Source organism: Chiloscyllium plagiosum, chromosome 5 (genome assembly GCF_004010195.1).
Source record: "Chiloscyllium plagiosum isolate BGI_BamShark_2017 chromosome 5, ASM401019v2, whole genome shotgun sequence".
Classification (NCBI taxonomy): Eukaryota; Metazoa; Chordata; class Chondrichthyes; order Orectolobiformes; family Hemiscylliidae; genus Chiloscyllium; species Chiloscyllium plagiosum.
In genome coordinates, this window is record NC_057714.1 from 108,102,691 (window position 1) to 108,126,166 (window position 23,476).

Genomic DNA, 23,476 nt, shown 5'->3' on the forward strand with positions numbered 1-23,476 from the left:
GGTTATAGTTCAACAGATTTAGTTGGAATCACTAGTTTTCAGAGCGCTGCTCCTTCAACAGGTGGTTGTGCACAACCACCTGATGAAGGAGCAGCGCTTCGAAAGCTAGTGCTTCCAAATAAACCTGTTGGACTATAGCCTGGTGATGTGTGATTTTTAACTTTGTACACCCCAGTCCAACACCGGCATCTTGTAAAATATATTTACAAATCTTGTAAAATATATTTACATCAACCAGACAAATTCGGCTCGAATGTCAGGCATGAGAGTGCTTAATTCGAAAATGATAGTAGTCTTCCTGACCAGGATTTAGCTCCCTAGCCATCCCACCCATTTGACTCTCCTGTTCCTACCTGGCCTCCCACCTTACCTTCGCCCTTTTCCCGCCTGGGGTGAGGGGTAGTTCTGCGCCTGCGCGCTGGCGGATTCTTCTCGAGCTGTCAGGGAACATGTAACAAAACTTTGCAACAAAGAGTTAGAGGGGAGTTCGAGACCTTCAGCATTTCACCATGGACTGCAAACGTGGTTTCAAAGGTATCCTTCTGGATGCTGATTGCAATCAGGTCAGTTTGAAACGAGAGAAGCTAAATCGTGAAGTTTTTAAGAACTATGTATGTATGTTTATATTAACCAGAAGCTGCTCGCCTTGCTGAAAACATGAATCGCTGTTTGCAAGTACTTGGAAATTAACCTCGCTTTGTGTTCTTTTCGATACTGAAGTGAATAATTTCGTTTTTCTTTTTAAGGTTTGCGCTCTGTAAAATGTCTTCACCTCTTAGTGTGGACACCCTGCGTGGGAGTGGGGGCGGGGTGTTGGGGAAAGCAGATCATTCTGGGCTGATGGCCCATTTAAACATCGTTCATTTGGGGGGGGGGGACACTTGGGAAGTCAGTTAAGCTCCTCGGCATTGTGTAAGGGGCTGGGAGGTGTCTGTTTAATCACCGCGACTGGTGATACCACCCACAGGCACGTCACCGTGTTTCTGGTGAAGATGAACTAGTCCCTGATGTTAGAGAGTTTTCATTCGATCTGTTAATAGTTTATCGTGCAGGCTTTACCGACTTCTAAAATGTAACAAAAGAGATTTCAACAGCGCGAATAGGTCACTCCCATCACTCCTGCTCAACTCTGAGTTCGTTCTGTCTGACCTACAACCCTGACCTGTCTTTGCCCCAAAACCCCTTTGACCTCCACACTCAGAGTACCAGGATCTCAGTTTTTAAAACTGCCTTTATTTTTGCCCTCACAACCTTTTAGCGGAGAGGATTCCCCCTTTTTAGTGATTTTTCTGTGAAAAAAAGCGTGCAGTTGTTTCTCTCCTGAATTGCCTGGCTCTGGTTTTTAAACTATTGTCTTTTTGTACCTGTAACGCCCCCCTCTCCCCCCCAGCCAGAAATAATTTCTCTGCAGGGATACTGTTGAAAGCCTTTAAAATTGCAAGCACACCATTTTCATTACCCTTCGGCAGAACCATCCCTGTAGGGAAAAAAACACTGCCCACCCCCTCCCGGGGTAATTCACACTGTGACCTCCCTCCGGGGGGGGGGGAAATTTCATTGTGTGTCCCTGTGGGGCAAATCATACCTTGCCCACCCTCCCATCCCTCGCAGCAAATAACATTTTGCACCCCCTCCTGCTTCAAATCACACGGTATTAGAACATAGAACAGTACAGCACAGAACAGGTCCTTCAGCCCACGATGTTGTGCCGACCATTGATCCTCATGTAAGGTAAATCTAATGTACGAACCCTCAAATTACTGTGACCATATGCATGTCCAGCAGTCTCTTAAATATCCCCAATGACATCGCTTCCACAACTGCTGCTGGCAACGCATTCCATGCTCTCACAACTCTCTGCATAAGTCATAAAGTGAACCTTTTCTAGGGCAAATCACACTGCAACTCTCAGGGTCAATTACACTGTACTAGAGCACTAACCATACCTCCCCGCTGCCAGGAGAAAGTGAAGACTGCAGATGCTGGAGATCAGAGTCAACAGAGTGGAGCTGGAAAAGCAGAGCAGGTCAGGCAGCATCCAAGGAGCAGGCGAATCGATGTTTCGGGCATAAGCCCTTCATCTGGAATGAGGCCGTGTTGCCAGGGCACGTCGTAATATTCACTCGGCAGTAAAAATTACACTGTGCCCACCCCTGGCAAATCACACATTGCCCACCCCAATAAAATTCACACGTTAAACAAATCCAAAATGAAAGGTCACACACATAGATTCTCACCTGTTCAAAGGTCACCCACATCTTGGCTCTGATTCCTTCCAGTTCCACCTATGGTCCCAGTGCAAGGTCCTGGCCAGTTGCCCCCACTTACCATACCCTAAGGATGGTCCTGTCACCTAGGTGACGACTTTGAAGATATAGCATTACTTTTGAATTGCTCCAATTGTGGAGGTTCACAAACGTGGCTGTACAACTTGGAATTAAGTCCCAGTCTGTCTCCAAAAGTGAATGTTATGGATTCATTCAGTGTAGATGTGGCCTTACATTATTTCAGGTTGACAGTTTTGTGTTACATATTCCAATATGCTGAGCAAGTTGACTGGAAAACGTAAATACCTTTCTAAATTAATCTCATGTTTTGTATGTTTTTCTTTTAAAAGATTGTTCATGGGAACTGGGCGTACCACTGCAGTATTTATTGCCCATTCCCAGTTGTTTACAGTACCGGCTGCCACCTAAGTAACAATTTTAAATGTCTTAGTCTGAGAGTAGAAGTGAATGGATGAGCGTGCAGATGTGTAAGTGGTTAGGGTGGATGAAATATGTGGTAAGGGTGGGGAGGCCACCTTCTGAATTCCTGTAGCCCGTGTGATGTAGCAATTCGCATCGACTATAGTAACAAAATCCAGAATTTTGATCCAGAGACACTGGAGGAATGGGCTGACAGTGTGCAACTTGAAAGGGAATCTGCAGGTGGTGAAGTTCTCATGTATTTGCCAAGCTCATATATCCAGTAGAAGTTAGACACAGGGAGAGGATTATAACAGTAAAATCGGATGTAATGTGTAGCGAAAGGACAATGGTTTCTGAAATGTTTGACCAGATACTGTTCAACTGGTTCCGACGATGTTGTCAAGTCAATAAAATAAGATGGAATAAAAAAAATGTGGAAAATATGAACAAATATGGACATCGGTGTCAAGATGGGTTTCTAAGAAGGTGGTGTTGCTTGCCTAGTAATTACATTTTTATTTAAGAAAATCAGTGGCTGAGATCTTTCAGTGTCCGGATCACCAGAGACCTGACATATTACCAGAGAAGTACACTGGGAGTCACTGGAAGGCCCGATACACTGGTTACATGGGAATTGCCATCAAAATTTGAATTTACAATGGGCAATTTCCATGATGTGTTGTACCCTCCTTAAAAATCTCCATCACTCAATCATTTATCAGAATAGCTACTCAGGAAATGTTAGACAGAAAAACAAAGGTCTAACTCCTGGGTAACCATGCAACTAACCCCTCAACCTTCCTGTCTTCAATTCCCACCCCACCCCCCCCAACGATTCCCTCCTGACCTGATCTCCTCACTCTCCCCACCTTACACCCTTACCACATATTTCATCCACCCTAACCACTTACACATCTGCACGCTCATCCATTCACTTCTACTCTCAGACTAGGACATTTAAAATTGTTACTTAGGTGGCAGCCGGTACTGTAAAAAGGGGGTGTGGCTTCCCTTCTCCGATGTCTCCGAGGGTTCCTACATAGAACAAAGTTTACAGGATTCTCCATTGGAAGATTGGTCAGAAAATTCAGAGATAGGTAATTGGATAGTTTATTGGCTGGTCAGCATCACTTTGACTGCTGTATAAGTCGTTCTGCAATAACACAACAGTTGCGTTCCTGTGTGACCCCATGCTATCAAAGATCGCACTGTAGAAGATTGCTATCCACGTTCAGTAGAAAGTTTGCGTTATCCAAACAGCATCCACATTTCATCGATCACATTATAGCCAAATTGTGCTAACGAAGCACGTGTAAAACCAGAATGACATGTAATGTAATTTAGTGAATATTTGGAAAGATGTTGTGAAACTTGAAAGGGTTCAGAAAAGATTTACAAGGATGTTGCCAGGATTGGAGGATATAAGCTAGAAGGAGAGGCTGAACAGGCTGGGGCTGTTTTCCATGGAGCGTCAGAGGCTGAGGGGGTGACCTGAAAGAGGTTTACAAAATTATGAGGGGCATAGATAGGATAAATAGACAAAGTCTTTTCCCTGGGGTTGGAGAGTCCAGAACTAGGGGCATAGGTTTAGGGTGAGAGGGGAAAGATATAAAAGAGACCTGAGAGGCAACTTTTTCATGCAGAGGGTGGTACGTTTTTGGAATGAGCTGCCAGAGGATTTGGTGGAGGCTGGTCCAATTGCAACATTTAAGAGGCATTTGGATGGATATCTGAATAGGAAGAGTTTGGAGGGATATTGGCCGAGTGCTGTCAGGTAGGACTAGATTGGGTCGGCGTGGATGGGTTGGACCGAAGGGTCTGGTCCCATGCTGTACATCTCTATGACTCTATGACACTTAACAGGAACAGGACTATGAATAGTGGACAGAGTAGGATGTTTATTTGTCTCATGGGGTGAAGGTAAGGAGGGACTGGACATTTCAATGTGAAAGGCAACTAGACAACAAATGGCACTGCAGTTCAGTTTAGAGTCATAGAGATGTACAGAACGGAAACAGACCCGTCAGTCCAACTCGTCCATGCCAACCAGATATTCCAACCCAATATAGTCCCACCTGCCAGCACCCGGCCCATATCCCTATTCATTTACCCATCCAGATGCCTTTTAAATGTTGCAATTGTACTAGCCTCCACCACTTCCTCTGGCAGCTCATTCCACATACACACACACCACCCTCTGAGTGAAAATGTTGCCCCTTAGGTCCCTTTATGTAATACTTTATTGGACAGGGGGGAGTGTATTAAGTTGTTAACAGTGAAAATGGATACATCCTAAAAGAAAAGATGCTTAGCAAAGTGTAGTGAATAAAATCTCTAGGTTCAGAGATATGGATCTTAACAGGCAATACAGATAGAAAAGACTTTAAAACAAAAAGTTTAACGGGAAGCAAGACCAGGTGCTCCTCTCAATCTGAAAGGCCTCTAATTGACCCCAAAACTATGAACATGTCTCCAAACTATTTAAAGGGGCACCTCCATGAAAACAGCAGGTACATAAGAACAGAACTTAGGAGGATGTCATTTGGTCTTTTGATGGTCATTGCCTGGAATTTGTGTGGTGTGAATGTTACTTGCTACTTGTCAACCCAAGTCTGGATATTGTCCTGATCTTGTTGCATTTGAACATGGACTGCTTCAGTTTCTGATAAATAACAAATAGTGCTGAACATTGCGCAATCATTGGTGAGCATCTCCACTTCTGATCTTATAATGGAGGGAAGGTCATTGATGAAGCAGCTGAAGATGATTGGGCTTAGGACACTACCCTGAGGAACTCCTGTAGAGATGTGCTGAAACTGTGATGACTGACCTCCAACAACTACAACCATCTTCATAAGTGCCAGGATGATTGCAACCACCGGAGAGTTGCCCTTTGATACCTATTGATTCCAGTTTTGCTAAGGCTCCTTGCTGCCACTCTCAGTCAAATGTGGTCAAGTGCTGTCACTCTCACCTCACCTCTGGAATTCACCATTTCTTTCCATGTTTGAACCAAGGCTGTAATGAGGTCAGGAGTTGAGTGGCCTTCATGGAACCCAAACTGGTGGTCAGTGAGCAAGTTATGGCTGAGCAGGTGCTACTTGATAGACAACTTCCACCACTTTACTGATTATGGAGAGTAGATGCATGGGACAGTAATTGATCAGGTCGGATTTGTCCTGATTTTATTTTTGGGACATATCTGGACAATTTCCCACATTGTCAGGTCGATGCTAGTGTTGTAACCGTACTGGAAGAGCTTGATTAAGGGAGAAGCAAGTTATGGAGTACAAAGTCTTCAGAATGGCATCAGGGTCCATAGCCTTTGCAATATCCAGTGTCTCCTACCATTCATTGATATCATGTAGAATGAATTGAATTGGCCGAAGACTGGTATCTAATGCTTTCGACCACTGGAGGAGGCTGAGATGGATCATCATTCGGTACTCCTGGCCGAAGATTGCTGTGAAAGCTTTAGCCTTATCTTTTGTGCTGATGTGCTGGACTCTTCCATCATGAGGATGGGGAGTCCCCTCTTGCAATGAGTAGTTTATCATCCACCTCCATTCACAACTGGATGTGGCAGGACTGCAGCGCTTAGATCTGATTCATTAGTTGTGGGATCACTCAGCGCTGGCTATCACATGCTGCTTATGCTATTTAACATACAAGTAGTGCTGTTTGGTAGCTTCACCAGGTTATGAACATGGAACATAGAACAGTACAGCACTGTACAGGCCATTTGGCCCTCAATGTTGTGCCAACCTTTTATCCTATTCCAAAATTAAACTAACGTGCAGGCCCTTCATTGTACTATCAAAGAGTTGCTTAAATATCCCTAATATACCTGACTGTACTACCACAACTGACAGTGCATTCCACACACCCACCACTCTCTGTGTAAAGAAAGGACACCTCATTTTTAGGTCTGCCTGGTGCTGCTCCTGGCATGCCCTCCTGCACTCTCCATTGAACCAGGGTTGATCCCTGTCTTGATGGTAATGGTTGAGTGGGGGATATGCTGAGCCATGACGTCACAGATTGTGTTGGAATACAATTCTGCTGCTGTTAATGGCCCCCAGTGCCTCACGAATGCCTAGTCTTGAGTTGCCAGATCTGTTTAAAATCTATCCCATTTAGCACAGTGCCAGTGGCACAGATGATGGAGGATATGTTCAATTTGAAGGCAGGATTTGGTCTCCACAAGGACTATGCAGTGTCATTCTTATTGGTATTGCCATGGACAGATGAACTTGCAGCTGGCAGTTTGGTAAGGATGAATTCAAGTATGTTTTACCCAGTTGTTGTTCCCTCACCACCTGCCATAGACCCAGTCTAGAAGCTACATCCTTTAGAACCTGACCAGCTCGATCAGTAGCGCTGTGACCAAGCCACTCTTGGTGGTGGACATTGAAATTCCCTAACCCATAGTACATTTTATGCCCTTGCCACCCTCAATGGGTCCTCCAAGTGTTGTTCAATGTGGAAGAGTACTGATTCATCAGCTGAGGGAGGATGGTACATAGTAACCAGCAGGAGGTTTCCTTGTCTATGTTTAACCTGATACCAGGAGACTTCATGGCGTCCAGAGTTAATGTTGAGGACTCCAAGGGCAACACCTTCCAACAGTATACCACCGTGCCTCCATCGCTGCTGGGTCTGTCCTGCTGGTGGGACAAAACATATCCAGGGATGATGATGGTAGTGTCTGGGATACAGTCATTCTCACAGTATCATATCTTACAATGTCAGGTTATTGCTTGACTAGTCTTTGAGATAGCTCTGTCAATTTTGACACTAGCTCCCCAGATGTTAGTAAGGAGGACTTCTAAGGGTTGTCAGGGCTGTTTCTGCCATTATCTTTTCTGGTCCATGAGATTAATGTTTTTGTCGAGACTTTGTAGCAATTGCCCATTTCAGAGGGCAGTTGAGAGTCAAGCACCTTACTGTGGAGTCAGACCAAGTGAGGATGGCAGAGTTCCTTACCTGAAAATCGACAATGGTTTTATGGTCATCAGTGGGTTCTTAATTCCAGATATTTTTATTCAAGTAAAATTTGACCATCTGCCTTGGCAGGATTCGAACCCAGGTTCCCATAACACTAGCTAAGTTTGTGGACAAATAGTCTACGAATAATACCATTAGGCCATTGCCTCCCCATGCTTAACCTATTCAACCTTTTCTTCATAAGATAATCATTTCATATACGTGAACCTTCTCTGAACTGTTTCTCATCCAATTATAAGTAGACCAAAACCTTTCCCACAGGGCAGCACTGTGGCTCCATGGTTAGCACAGCTGCCTCACACCACCAGGGTTCCAGGTTCGATTCCAGTCTCGGGCGACTGTCTGTGTAGAGTTTGCACATTCTCCCAGTGTCTGCGTGGGTTTTCTCTGGGTGCTCTGGTTTCCTCCCACAGTCCAAAGTTGTGCAGGTCAGGTGAATTGGCATGCCAAATTGCCCATAGTGTTAGGTGCATTAGTCAGGGGTAAATGGGACTGGGTGGGTTACTATTCGGAGGGTCGATGTGGACTTGTTGGGCTGAAGGGCCTGTTTCCACGCTGTAGGAAATCTGATCTAAAACAAAACTCTATGTAGGACTCCAAATTGCCCAGAGAGGGGACTCCTGGTAGTGGTAGGCCCAGAGCCTGGACTCCTGGTAGTAGTAGTGCCTGGAGAGGAGAGTCCTGGCAGTAGTGGTAGGCCCAGAGCCTGGACTCCTGGTAGTAGCAGTGCCTGGAGAGGAGAGTCCTGGCAGTAGCGGTGCCCAGAGCCTGGACTCTTGGCGGCAGTGGTGAGGTGGCAGCAGCAACAGAGCCAGGGTCTCCTGGGGTGAAATGGTCATTGCTGTTCCTAGAGCGGGACTTCTTGAAGACTGGAACACCTTGTAGAGACCTTGCAGAAGCCCTGAAGTCATGCTTGAGATGCCAATTTGAACAGAAGATGAATTCTTATTTAAATAAATTATTCTTGTAAGTCAAAGTAGCGCTGGATTGTGGCAACAAAACACTTTTCATTGTATCTTCAAGATGTAACTGACAATAAATAAATCATTCATCATCCTTCGTGAGCTCTTACCCCAAGGTTCTGTGCAGCAGCAGTTAAAGCAGTAACACAGTAATAAAGCCTCCCAATATTCCATATTGCAATAAACACCAACATCTTATTTGCCTTCAGAATCACTTATTTTACCTGCACAATAAATTTCTGTGAGTCACCGAGATCCCTCTTTACCAGAGATCTGTAATCTCCCAATGACATGTTAGTTTAACTAACCTATTGTTTCCTGCTTTTTGTTTCTCCTTTGTTGAATAAAGTTGTTGCATAGCTATTTTCATATTTGTTAGGGTTCTTACCGAACCTATGGAATTTCGGAAGATAATAAATATTGCATCTATAATCTCCACAGCCATTTGTTTGAGACTGTAGGAATCAAGTCATCTGGCTACTGGGGACTGCTGGTCTTTAGGTCTGATAATTTTCCCAGGACCTTTTTCCTGGTCTTGGTGATTGTTTTAAGTTCCTTCCTCCCATTCAACTTTTGATTTTTAACTATTTTTTGGAAGCTAAGTCTTCTACATTGTAGACACATGCAAAGCACTAGTTCAACACTAACATAATTTACTTCTTTTCCATTATCAACTTCCCAACCTCACTGCACAGAAAATCAACAAAAGCATTATTTACTCTTTTCCTATTTAAATAGTCGTATAAAGTCTTACTGCTTTTATATTGTTTACTATTTTTCACTCATACTTAATATCCCTTTTTTCAGTCATATTTGCTAATTCTTAAAATCTGACCAATGTTCCATTTTTGCAGATTTGTACAGTGTTCCTTCCAGTTTGATACTATTCTTGACTTCCTTATTCAGCCACAGATGATGCATCCTTTCTCACAGCAGAAATAAATCTTTGCTGAAAGTTATTAAATATCTCATTTCAAGTGTGCCATTGCATTTCTGTTATTTTATATTTAAATCTCATTTCCTAGTTCATTTTAGCTAGCTTTGCCTCATACCATTATAAATATTCACATTCAGGTTTAAGACACTTGTCTTAAACCCATATGTCTCTTCTTCAAACTGCAAGTGACATTTTAGCATGTTATGATCACTTTTAAGTAAAAGCTTCTTTACCATGACGTTATCAGTTAATCTTGTGTATTACTCATCATCAGCTCTAGAATAGCTGATTGACTGTAGAACACACTGTTCTGAGAAAACTTTCCAAGTATATTCTATGAACTAATTTTCCAGGCTACCTTTGCCAGTCTGATTTGCTCAATCTACATGTAGATTAAAGGTTTTGCAGTATATTTTATCAGCTCCATTTGATTTCCTGTATACTGTGTACTGCAGTAAAACTACAAGGCACAAGTCAAGAGTATGATGGAATAGTCCTTACCTGCATGGATGAGTGCAGTTCCAATACAACACAAGAAGCTTGATACCATCCAGGACAAAGCAGACCACTTGGTTAGTACCACATCCACCACTGATGCGCCTTTGACAGCACCAACCCACAACTTCAGCCACCTAGAAGGATAAAGCATCACCTGCAAACTCCCCCCTAAACCATACACCATCCTGACTTGGAACGGGATAGATGCTCCTTTACTGTCACTGGATCAGAATTATAGAAAACCTCTCCCAACAGCACCCCAAGGTCAATAGCAATTCAAGAAGACAGCTCACAATCACCTTCTCCAAGCTAATTAGGAATGGACAATAAATGCTGGCTTAGCCAGTGACACCCACATGTATGAAAAAATAAACAAGAGTAATGCTCCTGACCTGACTGTGACCAAACAGAAGATCCTGACCTAAGCAATTTTTTTTCTCTGGCAACCTTCAACAAAGTATCCAAAGATAACTTTCCAAACTTTCTGTAACTTTGCCTGATCCATTGCAGCACCTGTAACTTGACCGTCAGTACATCGACTCTGAGATAAATTTGCTCAAGTGGCAGGCACTTCTGCTGACATGGTTGCTGTGGATCACCCTGCAGCTTCCATATGCTACAGCTGAACACATTACCTGCCCTGCAACCTTATTGTGTTTAACTAATTACATTTAGAAATAACACTCAGTGATTATCTGTAGCTATATCTGGTGATTTTACTCATTAAGCTGTAAATTTAATGAAATAATTGTCTCTGCTCAGACCCAGTTCAGACTACTAGTTCCATTTATCGAGATAAAAAAGACTTACAACCCACCAGCAATTCACCTGTCTGCACACCTAATTAGTGCTTCAGGGCTTCAGCTCTTACATCCAGCTGCTGGTGTCTGGCTCTGTTTCTTGGCCAAATCCTTTTATCTAAGTGGTCAGAATAGCACATCCCCCTTCACTGCAGCAAAATCTTGCATTCACTATCATCCCAATCTGACACTCTGCATCCAGCTGTGCACAGTGACAGGTTGTTCTCTTCATGCTTGCTTATTTTGTGCACTTAGCATGATCATGTGTCTGCACTACCTGTAATTCTACAGCTCCCGAATTAATTAACTGTTTGCATTTCTAGATTTGGGTTTAAAGTAAAATTTGGCTCCAGGAGCCCTCTTGTGGCACAGTGGTAGTGTCACTACCTCTCAACTGGGAGGCCCAGTTCCAAATCCCACTTGCTTCAGAGATATGTGATAATATCTCTGTACAGGTTATTTAGAAAAATAGGTTAACTTAAAATACAATAAAATTTGTCTGCACCCCACCCTCAATATCTAAAGTTTATGTTATGTTTTTGCTTTTCCTGCTTTTGTATGGCATACTGACAGTGGACCCACCCCACTCTCCCAATGTGTTATTTATGCTTGATCTCCCTTTCCACCCTAATCTTCTCAGATTATGTTCCTCTCCCTTTCTCCTGCATGACCATTAATGTTGCTGACATTTGTCACACCATTATTACTCTCTTAACATGTCAATCAAATTTTACACTATCTCACAAAATCATGAATCTTGCTTCTAAGCTGTTCATTCAAGTCCAAATTCAGTGACTTGATCTGAGGGGGGCTGGTTAACTCAGTCAATTGGATGACTGGTTTGCAACGCAGAATGATACCAACATTGGACTAAATAGCTCGGACTAAATTCTTGTACCAGCTGAGGTTACCATGAAATACTCTCCTTCTCAACCTCTCCCTGGCCTGAGGTGTGGTGACCCTCAGGTCAGACCACCACCAGTTGTTTGTCTCAAACGAGAGAGCAACCCTATGGTCTGAAAGGACTTTGGGAAAAGCTAGGCTAATTTTACTATGGGAGTGCTGCACTATTGAAGCTACTGTCTTTCAGATATCTAGTTAAATTGAGGATTCTCTCAGGCAGACACAAAAGATCCCATAGCATGAAGAAGAGCAGATATTTTAATACTGGTTATTGTCCTGGACAATATTTACCTCTCAATCAATATTACTGCAAACTAATTTTCCAGTCATTATCACATTGCTGTTTGAGGGAGTTTAATGGACACAAGTTTGCAGCTGCATCTCTTAAACAGTGACTGAAATGTCCAAGCAAGTCATTCCATTGTAATGAAGACAGCTCATAACCACTTTCCTAAGGGCATTTAGAGATAAGCAGTAAATACTCATGTACCATGAATGCATTAAAAAAGGTACAGTATAGAAACAGACCACTCAACTACACCAGTTTGTGCTGGTGTTTATGTTGCATACAAGTCTCTTCACACTATACTCCATCCAAACCCATCGGCATATCCGTCAATTTAGTTCATTCTTATCTGTTTATCGTGCTTCCTTTTCAAATACTGTATATGCTATATGTATGCTGTTTACCTCAATCACTCTTGTGACAGTCAGTTCCACAACCTTAATAAACTTTGGCAAAGAAATTTCTCCTGAGTTTCCAGTTGGCTTTATTAGTGACTAGCTTATATCCTTAATTTCCAGTTTTGCAAACCATCACGGGCAGAAACATTTTCTCTGTGTGTAACTTGTCAAATCTTTTTTATAATCTTTAGGACGTTCAGAGTCACCCTCTCAGTTTTCACTCTTCAGAAGAAAGTAGTCAAACTTTCCTGAAAGGTAGACCTTCACAATTCTGGTAATCATCCTGTTGAATATTTTGTTCACTTTCATCAATACCTCTCGATCCTTTCTCTCTTATATGGAAGCTGAAAGGAAAGATGGACTTGATTCAATGAAGTATCCTTTAAAAGAAATGGAAAGGTTCCAAAAATGGCATCTCTTTGGACAGTCTCTGAAATGCAATTACCTGTTTGCCTACCGCGCATCATTTTCAAGCTACATTTCGCTAGCATCGCTCCAAACTCTTAGCTAATTGGCCATATTATGCGTGACCCCATGCAATGAGTGAGGTCAAACATTTTAACTGTAGGGACATTGCAGGAGAATCCAATCTTCAGTTTATCTCATGACCATTATGATCAATCAGAAACCTGTTCAGATGTTAATTTCAATTTCCATATGTATATACTAACTGAACTGTACCAGTCCAATACTCTTTTGTTTTCTCTCCCAAAATGGAAAGGTACATGATCGTGATAATGATTCATCTGCAGTTTGCTGTTTGAAGTCAGAATCAGTCAGATGCTTGTGTCTGGCTAGTGTGTATCTGCTGTTCAAAAAGGCATCGTCACACCTATAACCTTAGATAAATTACTCATTAGAATGGAAATTGCTCAGTTTAATGGGTTCTGAGAGGCTGAGAACTCTAAGACCAGCAAGGCAGGTGATGCTCAAAGGATCAGGCAGATAAATGATTTTGAGGTATGCATGCTCCCTCCGATGCCTCGAGCTCACTTTTGCATGTCCCTGATGAATTCTCTTGATGTACTCAGTGCCTTCCTGAATATAGGTTCTCTATTTTGATTAGTCATGAATCAGAGCTCCCTGAGTCAGTGGGGATCTTTGATTTCCTCCGGGAGGCTTTGAAGGTAACTCTAAGGTGTTTCAGCAGTCCTCCTAGTTGCCTACGGCCGTGACTGAGTCCCAAATAAAACTGTTACACCAGCAGTCCGGTGCCAGACATACCTCAATATATCCCAATCCGCCGAGCTGGTTTTTAGTGATTAGTGCCTCGATGCTGTGCATGTTGGCTTGGTAGAATTGTAATTGATAGAAATATCCTTCTCAAGACTGTCATTTCCCTTACAGTCCTTTGCATAGCCTTTGTAATGGTCCCATCAGGGGATTTGGTGAACAAGTATGTCACAGTTTGACTTCAACCAGAAGATGTATTATGTAAGACTGGCAGAAGAAAGAGTTGCTGAATTAATGATCTGGTTTCCAGGGGGATTTCTTTGAAAGCCAGTTTTGATTGACAGAATCGTTAATTATGGAAGATACCTTTTCATCTTGCCTTCACCATTTGGACTTCAAAGGATAGAGAAGCTGATAATTTATAGATCAGAAATTTTCTTCCTTTTTTTGCGAACTGTACTGTGCTCTTGTGTATGTCAGAACCTGGTTGGGAGTGATCTGTGAAACTCAGGGCTAAAGAATGTCTCTTTCCTTGCAGTACAGTGTAGTTACAGTAAAGGTTACAAAAATTACTGTGGCTTTTGGATTTGCCATTTCAAAACCAAGTATTTTACTGTATGAAATGAATGCAATCCATGCACTTAGATTCTTTTTATTCTTTCAATATAATCGCCGAACATTCAGAACATTTTAAAATGAAGGGACAAGATGAGATCGCTTTAGTAAATGGTGAGTTGTCATGGCAGCAGTTACATAAGATTGTAGCACTTATGTAAATTGCTTTCAGTGAGATAACCTAATGTCATATTTCAAAATCTTTTCAGTATACATTTTATATATTAAAAGCACTTTTACTACTCTTGATGACTGTTGTGTAAGTGGATCACATGATGTTGAATGAGTAAGAACAGATCTTTTTTGAGTCCATTTTCTGTGCTGGATTAGCCAATTTGAATTTATTTGATATAACATTAAATGTGTGCTCCCAGGATGATGGAGGGGAGCAATTCAATAGGAAGGACCATTCAAGAATTGCAATTAGCATTTTATTTGCTTTTTTCATTTTTAATTCATGGGACGTGGATGTTGCTGGCTAGACCAGTATTTATTACTTTCTCTATATACCCTTGAGATGTCCTTTCTAACTATCTAGAAAGGAGAAAAACCCTGTTAGAAGCCCAGTACTATTTAGAAATAGACGTTCTTGCGCTCCATTTTGAAATATACAAGACCAGTTGACCCAGTATGTGTCATTCACAAGTTTTACTGGCTTTCATTGGATCACAGATAGTGATTGTGAAGTGTAATTCTGACATTGTCTTACTGGAGTGATTGGAACAAGGTTGAACAGGTAGATCTTGATGAATATGAGATCCCTGATTGGGGTTGTTAACGTGGGCCAATCAGGGAACCTTTGCTGACAGATATAAACAAGAGTCTTGTCTCTGGAGAAGGAGCACGCGGTGTCCACCAACACCCTGGAGTTGTTCAGGGAGAGGTGGGCACCGCAGGGAGTGGAGTGCATTATTTCCCCCTCCAACTCTATTTTGATTTAACTCCTGCCCTCCCCTTCACTGTTTGATCACACAGCATTGCCCATTGATGAGAAGGGCACTGCTTGTCACTGGCCACTTGGGTATTTCTTTTCTTCCTGGTGGTGGAATTTGAATAAAGGTTTGTGCACCTTGTGTCTTTCACTGTGTCTTACACCTGCACACACACAACATGGGTGCGGGGGAACAAATAAGCAATTCCGCAGTTAGGTGGTGATGTGGGGGTAAACAAAAACAAAACTGTCAAAGATTCCATAAAAAAACAAAACAAATAAAAAACATTAAAAAAAACACGAGTCTCATGGAGTCTCCTCACTCTAGGGACTGGCTGTGAGCTGGCTGATCAGAGACTGTGTTCTGTGCAGGTGTAACTAAAGGGTAACTTGGTGATGGGATACCGGCCTCTGTGCAGTTACTTCACTTGTACATCCCCCAAAGCCTTGCTATGGAGTCATCAAGGGTCAGGTTAATGCTTAGCTCCAGAAGATTTGATGTCTATTCACTTTACTACTAACCCAAACAAAACATCAGTGGAATGTGAAGAAATTCCAGGGAACTCTGGATGTCAAGGGTTGACAAGATTTTAATAAGGAAAAAGAAGGAAGCATATGTCAGGCACAGCGCATTAAAAACAGGGGAGGCCCTTCAAGCGTTTAGCGAGAGTGTACGGGTTGCTTAAGAAGGAAATTTAGAGGCAAAGAGGGGGCCATGAAATATCTTTGGCTAATGGTATCAAGGATATGAGGATTATCAGGGAAAGAGTGTGACCTATTTGAGACCAAAGGAGCAATCAGTGTATGGAGCCAGTGAATGTGGGTGAGGTCTTAAATTAATGCTTCTCATCTGTATTCACAGAAAGACATCATAGCTGGGGATATTAGTTGGAATGGTGAGGTTCTCGAGCATGTTCAGGTTAATTAGGAGGAGACATTAGATGTTTTAACATAAAGCTGCATAAATCCCCAGGGCCTGATGAGATTGCTGTGGGAGGAAAGGGAGGGGTTTTTTGGGGCCCTGGTGGAGATATTTAAGACTTTGTTGGCCACGGGAAATGCTGGATGACTGGAGGATAGCTAATGTGGTTCCATTATTCAAGAAGGGCAATGTGGATAGGTAATTACAGACCGGTTCGTCTGACGTCAGTGGTAAGGAAATTATTGGAATAAGTTCTGAAAGACATCATAAATCAATATTTAGAAGGACAGGGATTGATTAGGAGGAGTCAGCCCTGATTTGCTAGGAGATCCTGTCTTTCTAATTTAATTGAGTTTTTTGAAAAGGTGACGAAATATATTAATGAGAATAGTGAAGTTAATGTGGTATACCTGGATTTTAATAAAGCCTTTGACAAGGTCCCATGTATAAGAGCCCATGTGATTCAAAGCAAGTTGGCAAACTGGATCCAAAGTCGAGAGTGTGGTGCTGGAAAAGCACAACGGGTCAGGCAGCATCCGAGGAGCAGGAGAATCGATGTTTTGGGCAAAAGCCCTTCATCAGGAATAAGGCTGGGAGCCTCGGGGTTGGAGAGATAAATGGGAGGGGGCTTAGGCTGGGGGGAAGGTAGTTGAGAGTGCGATAGGTGAATGCACGTGGGGGTAATGGTGATTGGTCAGAGAGGAGGGTGGAGTGGATAGGTGGGAAGGAAGGTGGACAGTTAGGACAGGTCAAGAGGATGGTGCCGAATTGGAAGGTTGGATTTGGGATAAGGTGGAGAGAGGAGAAATGAAGAAACTGGTGAAATCCACATTAGTGCTGTGGGGTTGGAGGGTTCTGAGGCAGAAGATGAGGCGTTCTTCCTCCTGGCATCGAGTGGTCAGGGAGTGGCAATGGAGGAGACCCAGGACCTGCATGTCCTTGACGGAGTTGGAGGAGGAGTTGAAGTGTTCAGCCACGGGGCAGTGGGATTGGTTGGTGTGGGTGTCCTGGAGATGTTCTCTGAAGCGCTGTACTAGGAGGCGTCCAGTCTCCCCAATGTAGAGGACTATAACCTGGTGTTGTGTGATTTTTAACTTTGTACACCCCAGTCCAACACCAGTATCTCCAAATCATAATGTAGAGGAGACCACATCGGGAGCAACGGATACAGTAAATGACATGTGTGGAAGTGCAGGTGAACCTTTGACGGATGTGGAAGGCTCCTTTGGTGCCTTGGATGGAGGTGAGGGGGGGAGGTGTAGACGTTGGTTTTGCAATTCCTGTGGTGGCAGGGGAAGGTACCAGGAGGGGAGGGTGGGTTGATGGGGTGAGTGGACCTGATGAGGGAGTCGCGGAGGGAAGGGTCTTTACAGAAAGTTCCACCACAGAACACACCAGATGGCCTCATTTAAAGTATGCAATTTCCCCTCCCAAGTGGTTGGTGATCTGCCGTCCGCATTTTCTCCAACCTGGTTCCAAAGCCTGGCTTACAAATAGAGGGCGAAGGGTGATGGCTGTTTTTGTAATTGGTAGACTGTGACTAACAGTATACCACCGGAATCAGTATTGGGACCCTTACTTCTTGTCATATATATTAGCAACCTGGATGTTAATGTAGAAGGTACAATTAGTAAGTTTGCAGATGGCATAAAATTGGTGTTGTGGTTGACAGTGTGGAAGATGGTCTTGGGCTACAGTCTTGATACTGATCAGCTGGCAAATTGAGTAGAGCAATGGCAAGTGGAATTTAATCCCAGTAAGTCCTGAGGTGATGTATGTTTGGAAATCTAGAGAAGGAAATACACAATGAATATTAGGTCTCTAGGGAGGATTGAGCAAGTCCATGGATCCTCGAAGGTTTGAGCACAGGTAGACAGGGTGGTGAGAATAATTGCCTTCATTAGCCAGGTGTAGAATATGGAAACAGGGATGTCTTGTTACAATATTATACAACATTAGTTAAACCACAGATGGAAAACTGCGTTCAGTTCTGGTCACCACACTATCAGATGGACATGATTACACTGGAGACGGCACAGAGCAGATTCACCAGGATGATGCCGGGGATTAAAAGTTTCAGTTGTGAGGGGAGACTGGATAGATTGCGCTTGTTTTCCTTGGAGCAGAGGAGGCTGAGGGGTGATCTGATTGAAGTGTGTAAAATTACGAGAGACATAGACAGGATAGATCATGAGAATTTCTTCCTGATCCCCATGGCAGATGTGTCTAAAACCAAAGGGCATAAGTTTAATACGAGGAGCAAGTGATTCAGATAAAATCTGAGGAATTTTGTTTCACTGAGAAAGTGGTAGAAATATGGAATCTGTTGCCTGAGACACTGTAGAGGTGGAGGTGGTCTCACAAGATTTAAGAAGCATCTGGGTGAGCACATAATTCCAGGAATAATAGGCTAAGGATCATAGAACATAGAACAATACAGCGCAGAACAGACCCTTCGGCCCTTGATGTTGCGCCAACCCATGAACTATTCTCAGCTTGGCTCCCTACACTATCCCATCATCATCCATGTGTTCATTCAAGGATTGTTTAAATCTCCCTAATGTGATTGAGTTGACTACATTGGCAGGTAGGGCATTCCATGCCCTTACCACTCTCTGAGTAAAGAACCTGCCTCTGACATTTGTCTTAAATCTATCACCCCTCAATTTTAGTTATGCCCGCTCGTACAAGCTGACGTCATCATCCTAGGAAAAAGACTGTCTACCTATCTAATCCTCTGATCATCTTATATGTCTCTATCAAATCCCCTCTTAGCCTTCTTCTTTGCAATGAGAACAGACGCAAGTCTCTCAGCCTTTCCTCATAAGACCTTCCCTCCAGCCCAAGCAACATCCTCGTAAATCTCCTCTGCACCTTTTCCAATGCTTCCACATCCTTCCTGAAATATGGCGACCAGAATTGTTCACAATATTTCAAGTGTGGCTGCACTAGCATTTTGTATAGTCGCAGCATGATATTGCGGCTCCGGAACTCAATCCCTCTACAAATAAAAACTTCTTAACAGCACTATCCACCTGGGTGGCAACTTTCAGGGATCTATGTACATGGACTCCAAGATCCCTCTGCACATCCACATTACCAAGGATCTTTCCATTGACCCAGTAATCTGCCTTTCTGTTATTCTTCCCAAAGTGCATCACCTCACATTTAGCTGCATTGAACTCCATTTGCCATCTCTCAGCCCAATTCTGCAGTTTATCTAAGTCCCCCTGCAATCTGTAACATTCTTCCAAACTGTCCACTACTCCACCAACTTTAGTGTTGTCTGCAAATTTACTAATGCCTGCGTCTAAGTCATTTATGAAAATGACAAACAGCAGTGGTCCAAAAACAGATCCTTGTGGCACACCACTAGCAACCAGACTCCAGGCTGAATATTTTCCATCAACCACCACTTGCTGCTTTCTTTCAGAAAACCAGTTTCTAATCCAAACTGCTAAATCACCCTCAATCCCATGCCTCTGCATTTTCTCCAACAGCCTACCATGTGGAACCTTATCAAAGTCTTTACTGAAGTCCATGTATACCACGTCAACTGCCCTACCCTCATCCACATGCTTGGTCACCTTCTCAAAAAATTTCAGTGAGGTTTGTGAGACACGACCTGCCCTTGACGAAACCATGTTGACTATCTGAAATCAGATTGTTGCTTGCTTGATGATTATAAATCTTATCTGTTATAATCCTTTTCAAAACCTTTCCTACAACAGAAGTAAGGCTCACTGGTCTATAGTTACCTGGGTCATCTGTACTGCCCTTCTTGAACAAGGGCACAACATTTGCAATCCTCAAGTCCTCTGGTACTAAACCTATAGGCAATGATGACTTAAATATCAAAGCCAAACGCTCTGCTATCTCCTCCCTAGCTTCCCAGAGAATCCTCGGATAGATCCCATCCGACCCAGGGGACTTGTCTACTTTCACTCCCTCTAGAATTGATAACACCTGTTCATAAATAACCTCGATCCTTTCTAGTCTAATATCTCATGCCTCATACTGTACAATATTCTCCTTTTCCTGAGTGAAAATCGATGAGAAATGTTCGTTTAGCACCTCTGATCTCCACAAGGTCCACCTTCAACTTCCCACTTCTGTCTTTGACTGGCCCTATTCCTACCCTAGTCATCCGCTTATTCCTCACAAACCTATAGAAAGCTTTAAGGTTCTCCTTTATTCTATTTGCTAAAGAATTCTCATGTTCTCTCTTTGCTCTTCTTAACTCTCTCTTTAAATCCTTCCTAGCTGAATCTGTAACTCTCCATTGCCTCATCTGAACCATCTTGCCTCATCAACACATAAGCCTCCTTCTTCTTCATAACAAGAGATGCAATTTCTATAGTAAGCCATGGTTCCCTTACCTTATCACTTCCTCCCTCCCTATCAAGGACACGCAATATCTGTTCCTTAAACCAGCTCCACATTTCCATTGTCTGCATCCCCCGCATTTTGCTATCCCACTCTATGCATCCTAATTGTTGCCTAATCGCATTATAATTGTCCTTGCCCCATCGGTGACTCTTGACTTGGCATGCACCTATTCCTTTCCATCACTAAACTAAACGTAACTGAATTATGGTCACTCTCTCCAAAGTGCTCACCTACAAATAAATTAAACACCTGGCCTGGTTCATTACCAAGCACCAGATCCAGTGTGGCCTCCCCTCTTGTCGGCCCTTCGACATACTGTGTCAGGAAACCCTCCTGTACACATTGGACAAAAATTGATCCATCCAACGTACTAGAGTTATAGCATTTCCAGTCAATGATGGGGAAGTTAAAGTCCCCCATAATGACCATCCTGTTCCTTTCACTCCTACTCAGAATAATTTTGCCAATCCTCTCTTCCACCTCCCTGGAACTCTGCGGACGCCTATAAAAAATTCCAAGCAGTGTGACCTCTCTTCTCCTGTTTCTAACCTCAGCCCAGACTACTTCAGTAGACGAGTCCTCGTCAAAAGTTATTTCAGCCACTGTTATATTATCCTTGACTAACAAGGCCACACCTCCACCTCTTTCGCCACCTTGCCTGTTCTTAATGAAAGATCTATACCCTGGAACTGCAATATCCATTCCTCACCCTGCTCTATCCATGTCTCCGAAATGGCCACAACATCGAAGTCCCAGGTACCTATCCATGCTGCAAGCTCACCTACCTTATTTCGGATACTTCTGGTGTTGAAATAGACACAATTCAAACCAGCTTGCGGTCTGCCAGCACATTCCTGTGAACCTGAAATCCTGTCCTGTCCTCCCTATTCTCATTCCCATCTGCACTGCAACTTCACCTCAGATTCTCATCCCCCTGCTGAGCTAGTTTAAACCCACCCGAATAGCATCAGAAAATTTCCCACCTGTGATATTAGTACCCTTCTGGTTCAAGTGAAGACCGTATAGGTAAATGGCATTAGCATAGTTTGTAGGTTATTGGTTGTCATAGGTCTGATGGGCTGAAGCACCTGTTTCTATACCGTAGGGCTCTATGAAATTCCTGAAGGGCTATGTCTGTGTCTGTCTCTGTATATAGTCAGTTGTTCGGATGATCTGTTGTTTTCCCTGTCTAATATATCATTTATGAATAAAATGAATAATACTTTCTTGCTAAAGGTCTAACACAATATGCATTTAGATAAGGTACACAAGGATAATCAACTGAGTAAAATACTTTTGCACTTTACCTAAGAGTATTTTTGGGTTGATCTCAATGTAATTTCTCAGAATGCATAGTTTAAAGTTGGATTAAGTGCCACGATGAATGTTGATGATTTACAGATTAGAGTAAATAGTGAACAATTAGCAGCAGGGACAAAAGGAGTGCAGAGTGGTGGAGAGGAACAGAACAATTGTTGGTGACCTTGTGTCTGCTGTATTTCGCCAAAACAAAATCATGACTATAGTTCTAAATTGGCCATGACACAATTATTCAGTCATGGGGTTTGAGCTGTCACTGGCTAGGCAAGCATTTATGGCTCATCCCTAATTGCAGTTCTGAAGAAGAGTCATGCCAGACTCAAAATTTTAACTGTTTCTCTCTGCAGATGCTCCAGCATTCTCTGTGCTTGCCTTTGGATTACTACTGTTCCTGCTAGATATCCTAAGGTTATGGAACGTACTATATAATACAACTTTATTTCTATTACTGATCAGTCAGAAAACAACATGTAATTGAGAAATGGAATAATTGCTATTTGGTATTATATTTTCTGTAATTTTCGTCAAATACAAATTTTTTATTACTTTGGTTTGGATAAGAGTGGTCAAGGTTTTACCTTCACAGCCGACAAAAGTATTTACAATGTTGCCTTGGAAGGCTCATATGTGTCAATTTAAAATCCCAAGTTCTTGTTTATACGAACACCTCAAATTGCTGATAGATTCTGATTTCGGACTTATCCAGTTCATGAAACAACAGCATTAATGATAATTCTGTACAACCATCCAAGACTGCAAAGTTTAAACAGGACAAACCATCAAATAAAAAATATGACTGATATTAAGATTTAGTGATATGGGTTGTAAAGGTTCAAATGACGATACTCTGTGGGTGACATATCAGGTTGGTCAGCCCTGGGGCCAGGCATGTGGAAAACCACCTTGAGCCGTTCAAAACACTAACGGGAAATGCAACACTTTGAGTCTAATTTAAAGGACCCCACTTACAGCAGTGCAGTGCTCCTGTAGCTTTACTGACTATTATACTTGTTGATATACTTCAGCATCACAGAGACTTCAGCTACTAAAAAAAAGTGCAAAAACAAGAGGCATAGATTTTAAAGTGATGTGCAAAAGAAATAAGGGTGATCAAACATTTTTACTCAGTGAGTAATTAGGGTATGGAATGCATTGCCTTGAAGTATGTTGGAGGAAGGTTCAATTGAGGCACATTGAGAGAGGGCATTGGATGATTATTTAGATAAAAATAGCATGCAAATGTGGAAGAAAATAGAAGAATTGCTTTAGGTAATGATGCTAATCTGAAGAGCTGATGCAGGAGCAATGGGCTGAATGGCCTCTTCCTGTTTGTTTCTGTGCTGTACATCTCTTTAACTCTATAGAATCTGAACTTTAAAACTCATGCAATACAAAACCTGCAGAAGAAGCAAAATACCTTTTGAGTGTCCTTAGACATTCTTGAATCTGTCTACAGTTTACTTTGGACACTAATAGGAGAAAGTGAGGACTGCGGATGCTGGAGTACCGGAGTTGAAAAATGTGGTGCTGGAAAAACACAGCAGGCCAGGCAGCATCCGAGGAGCAGGAGAATCGACGTTTCGGGCATAAGCCCTTTTTCAGGAATGAGGCTGGTGTGCCAAGCAGGCTGAGATAAAAGGTAGGG

The 23,476-nt window shown here is 42.7% G+C and overlaps 1 protein-coding gene and 1 long non-coding RNA gene across 2 annotated transcripts in view; one reads left to right on the forward strand and one right to left on the reverse strand.

The window, feature by feature from the left end:
- Positions 1-494: 494 nt before the first annotated feature.
- The window catches only part of LOC122550126 (5'-AMP-activated protein kinase subunit gamma-2-like), a 461,224-nt gene continuing 438,242 nt past the window's right edge, over positions 495-23,476 (forward strand). Inside the window, exon 1 of the mRNA XM_043690750.1 lies at positions 495-563. Coding sequence (XP_043546685.1) covers positions 510-563 — 54 coding nt within the window. The 5' untranslated portion in view covers positions 495-509. The remainder of the gene's footprint in view (positions 564-23,476) is intronic.
- LOC122550128 overlaps positions 12,417-23,476 on the reverse strand; it is a 30,995-nt gene continuing 19,935 nt past the window's right edge. Inside the window, exon 3 of the long non-coding RNA XR_006311745.1 lies at positions 12,417-12,825. This is a non-coding gene — a long non-coding RNA (uncharacterized LOC122550128). The remainder of the gene's footprint in view (positions 12,826-23,476) is intronic.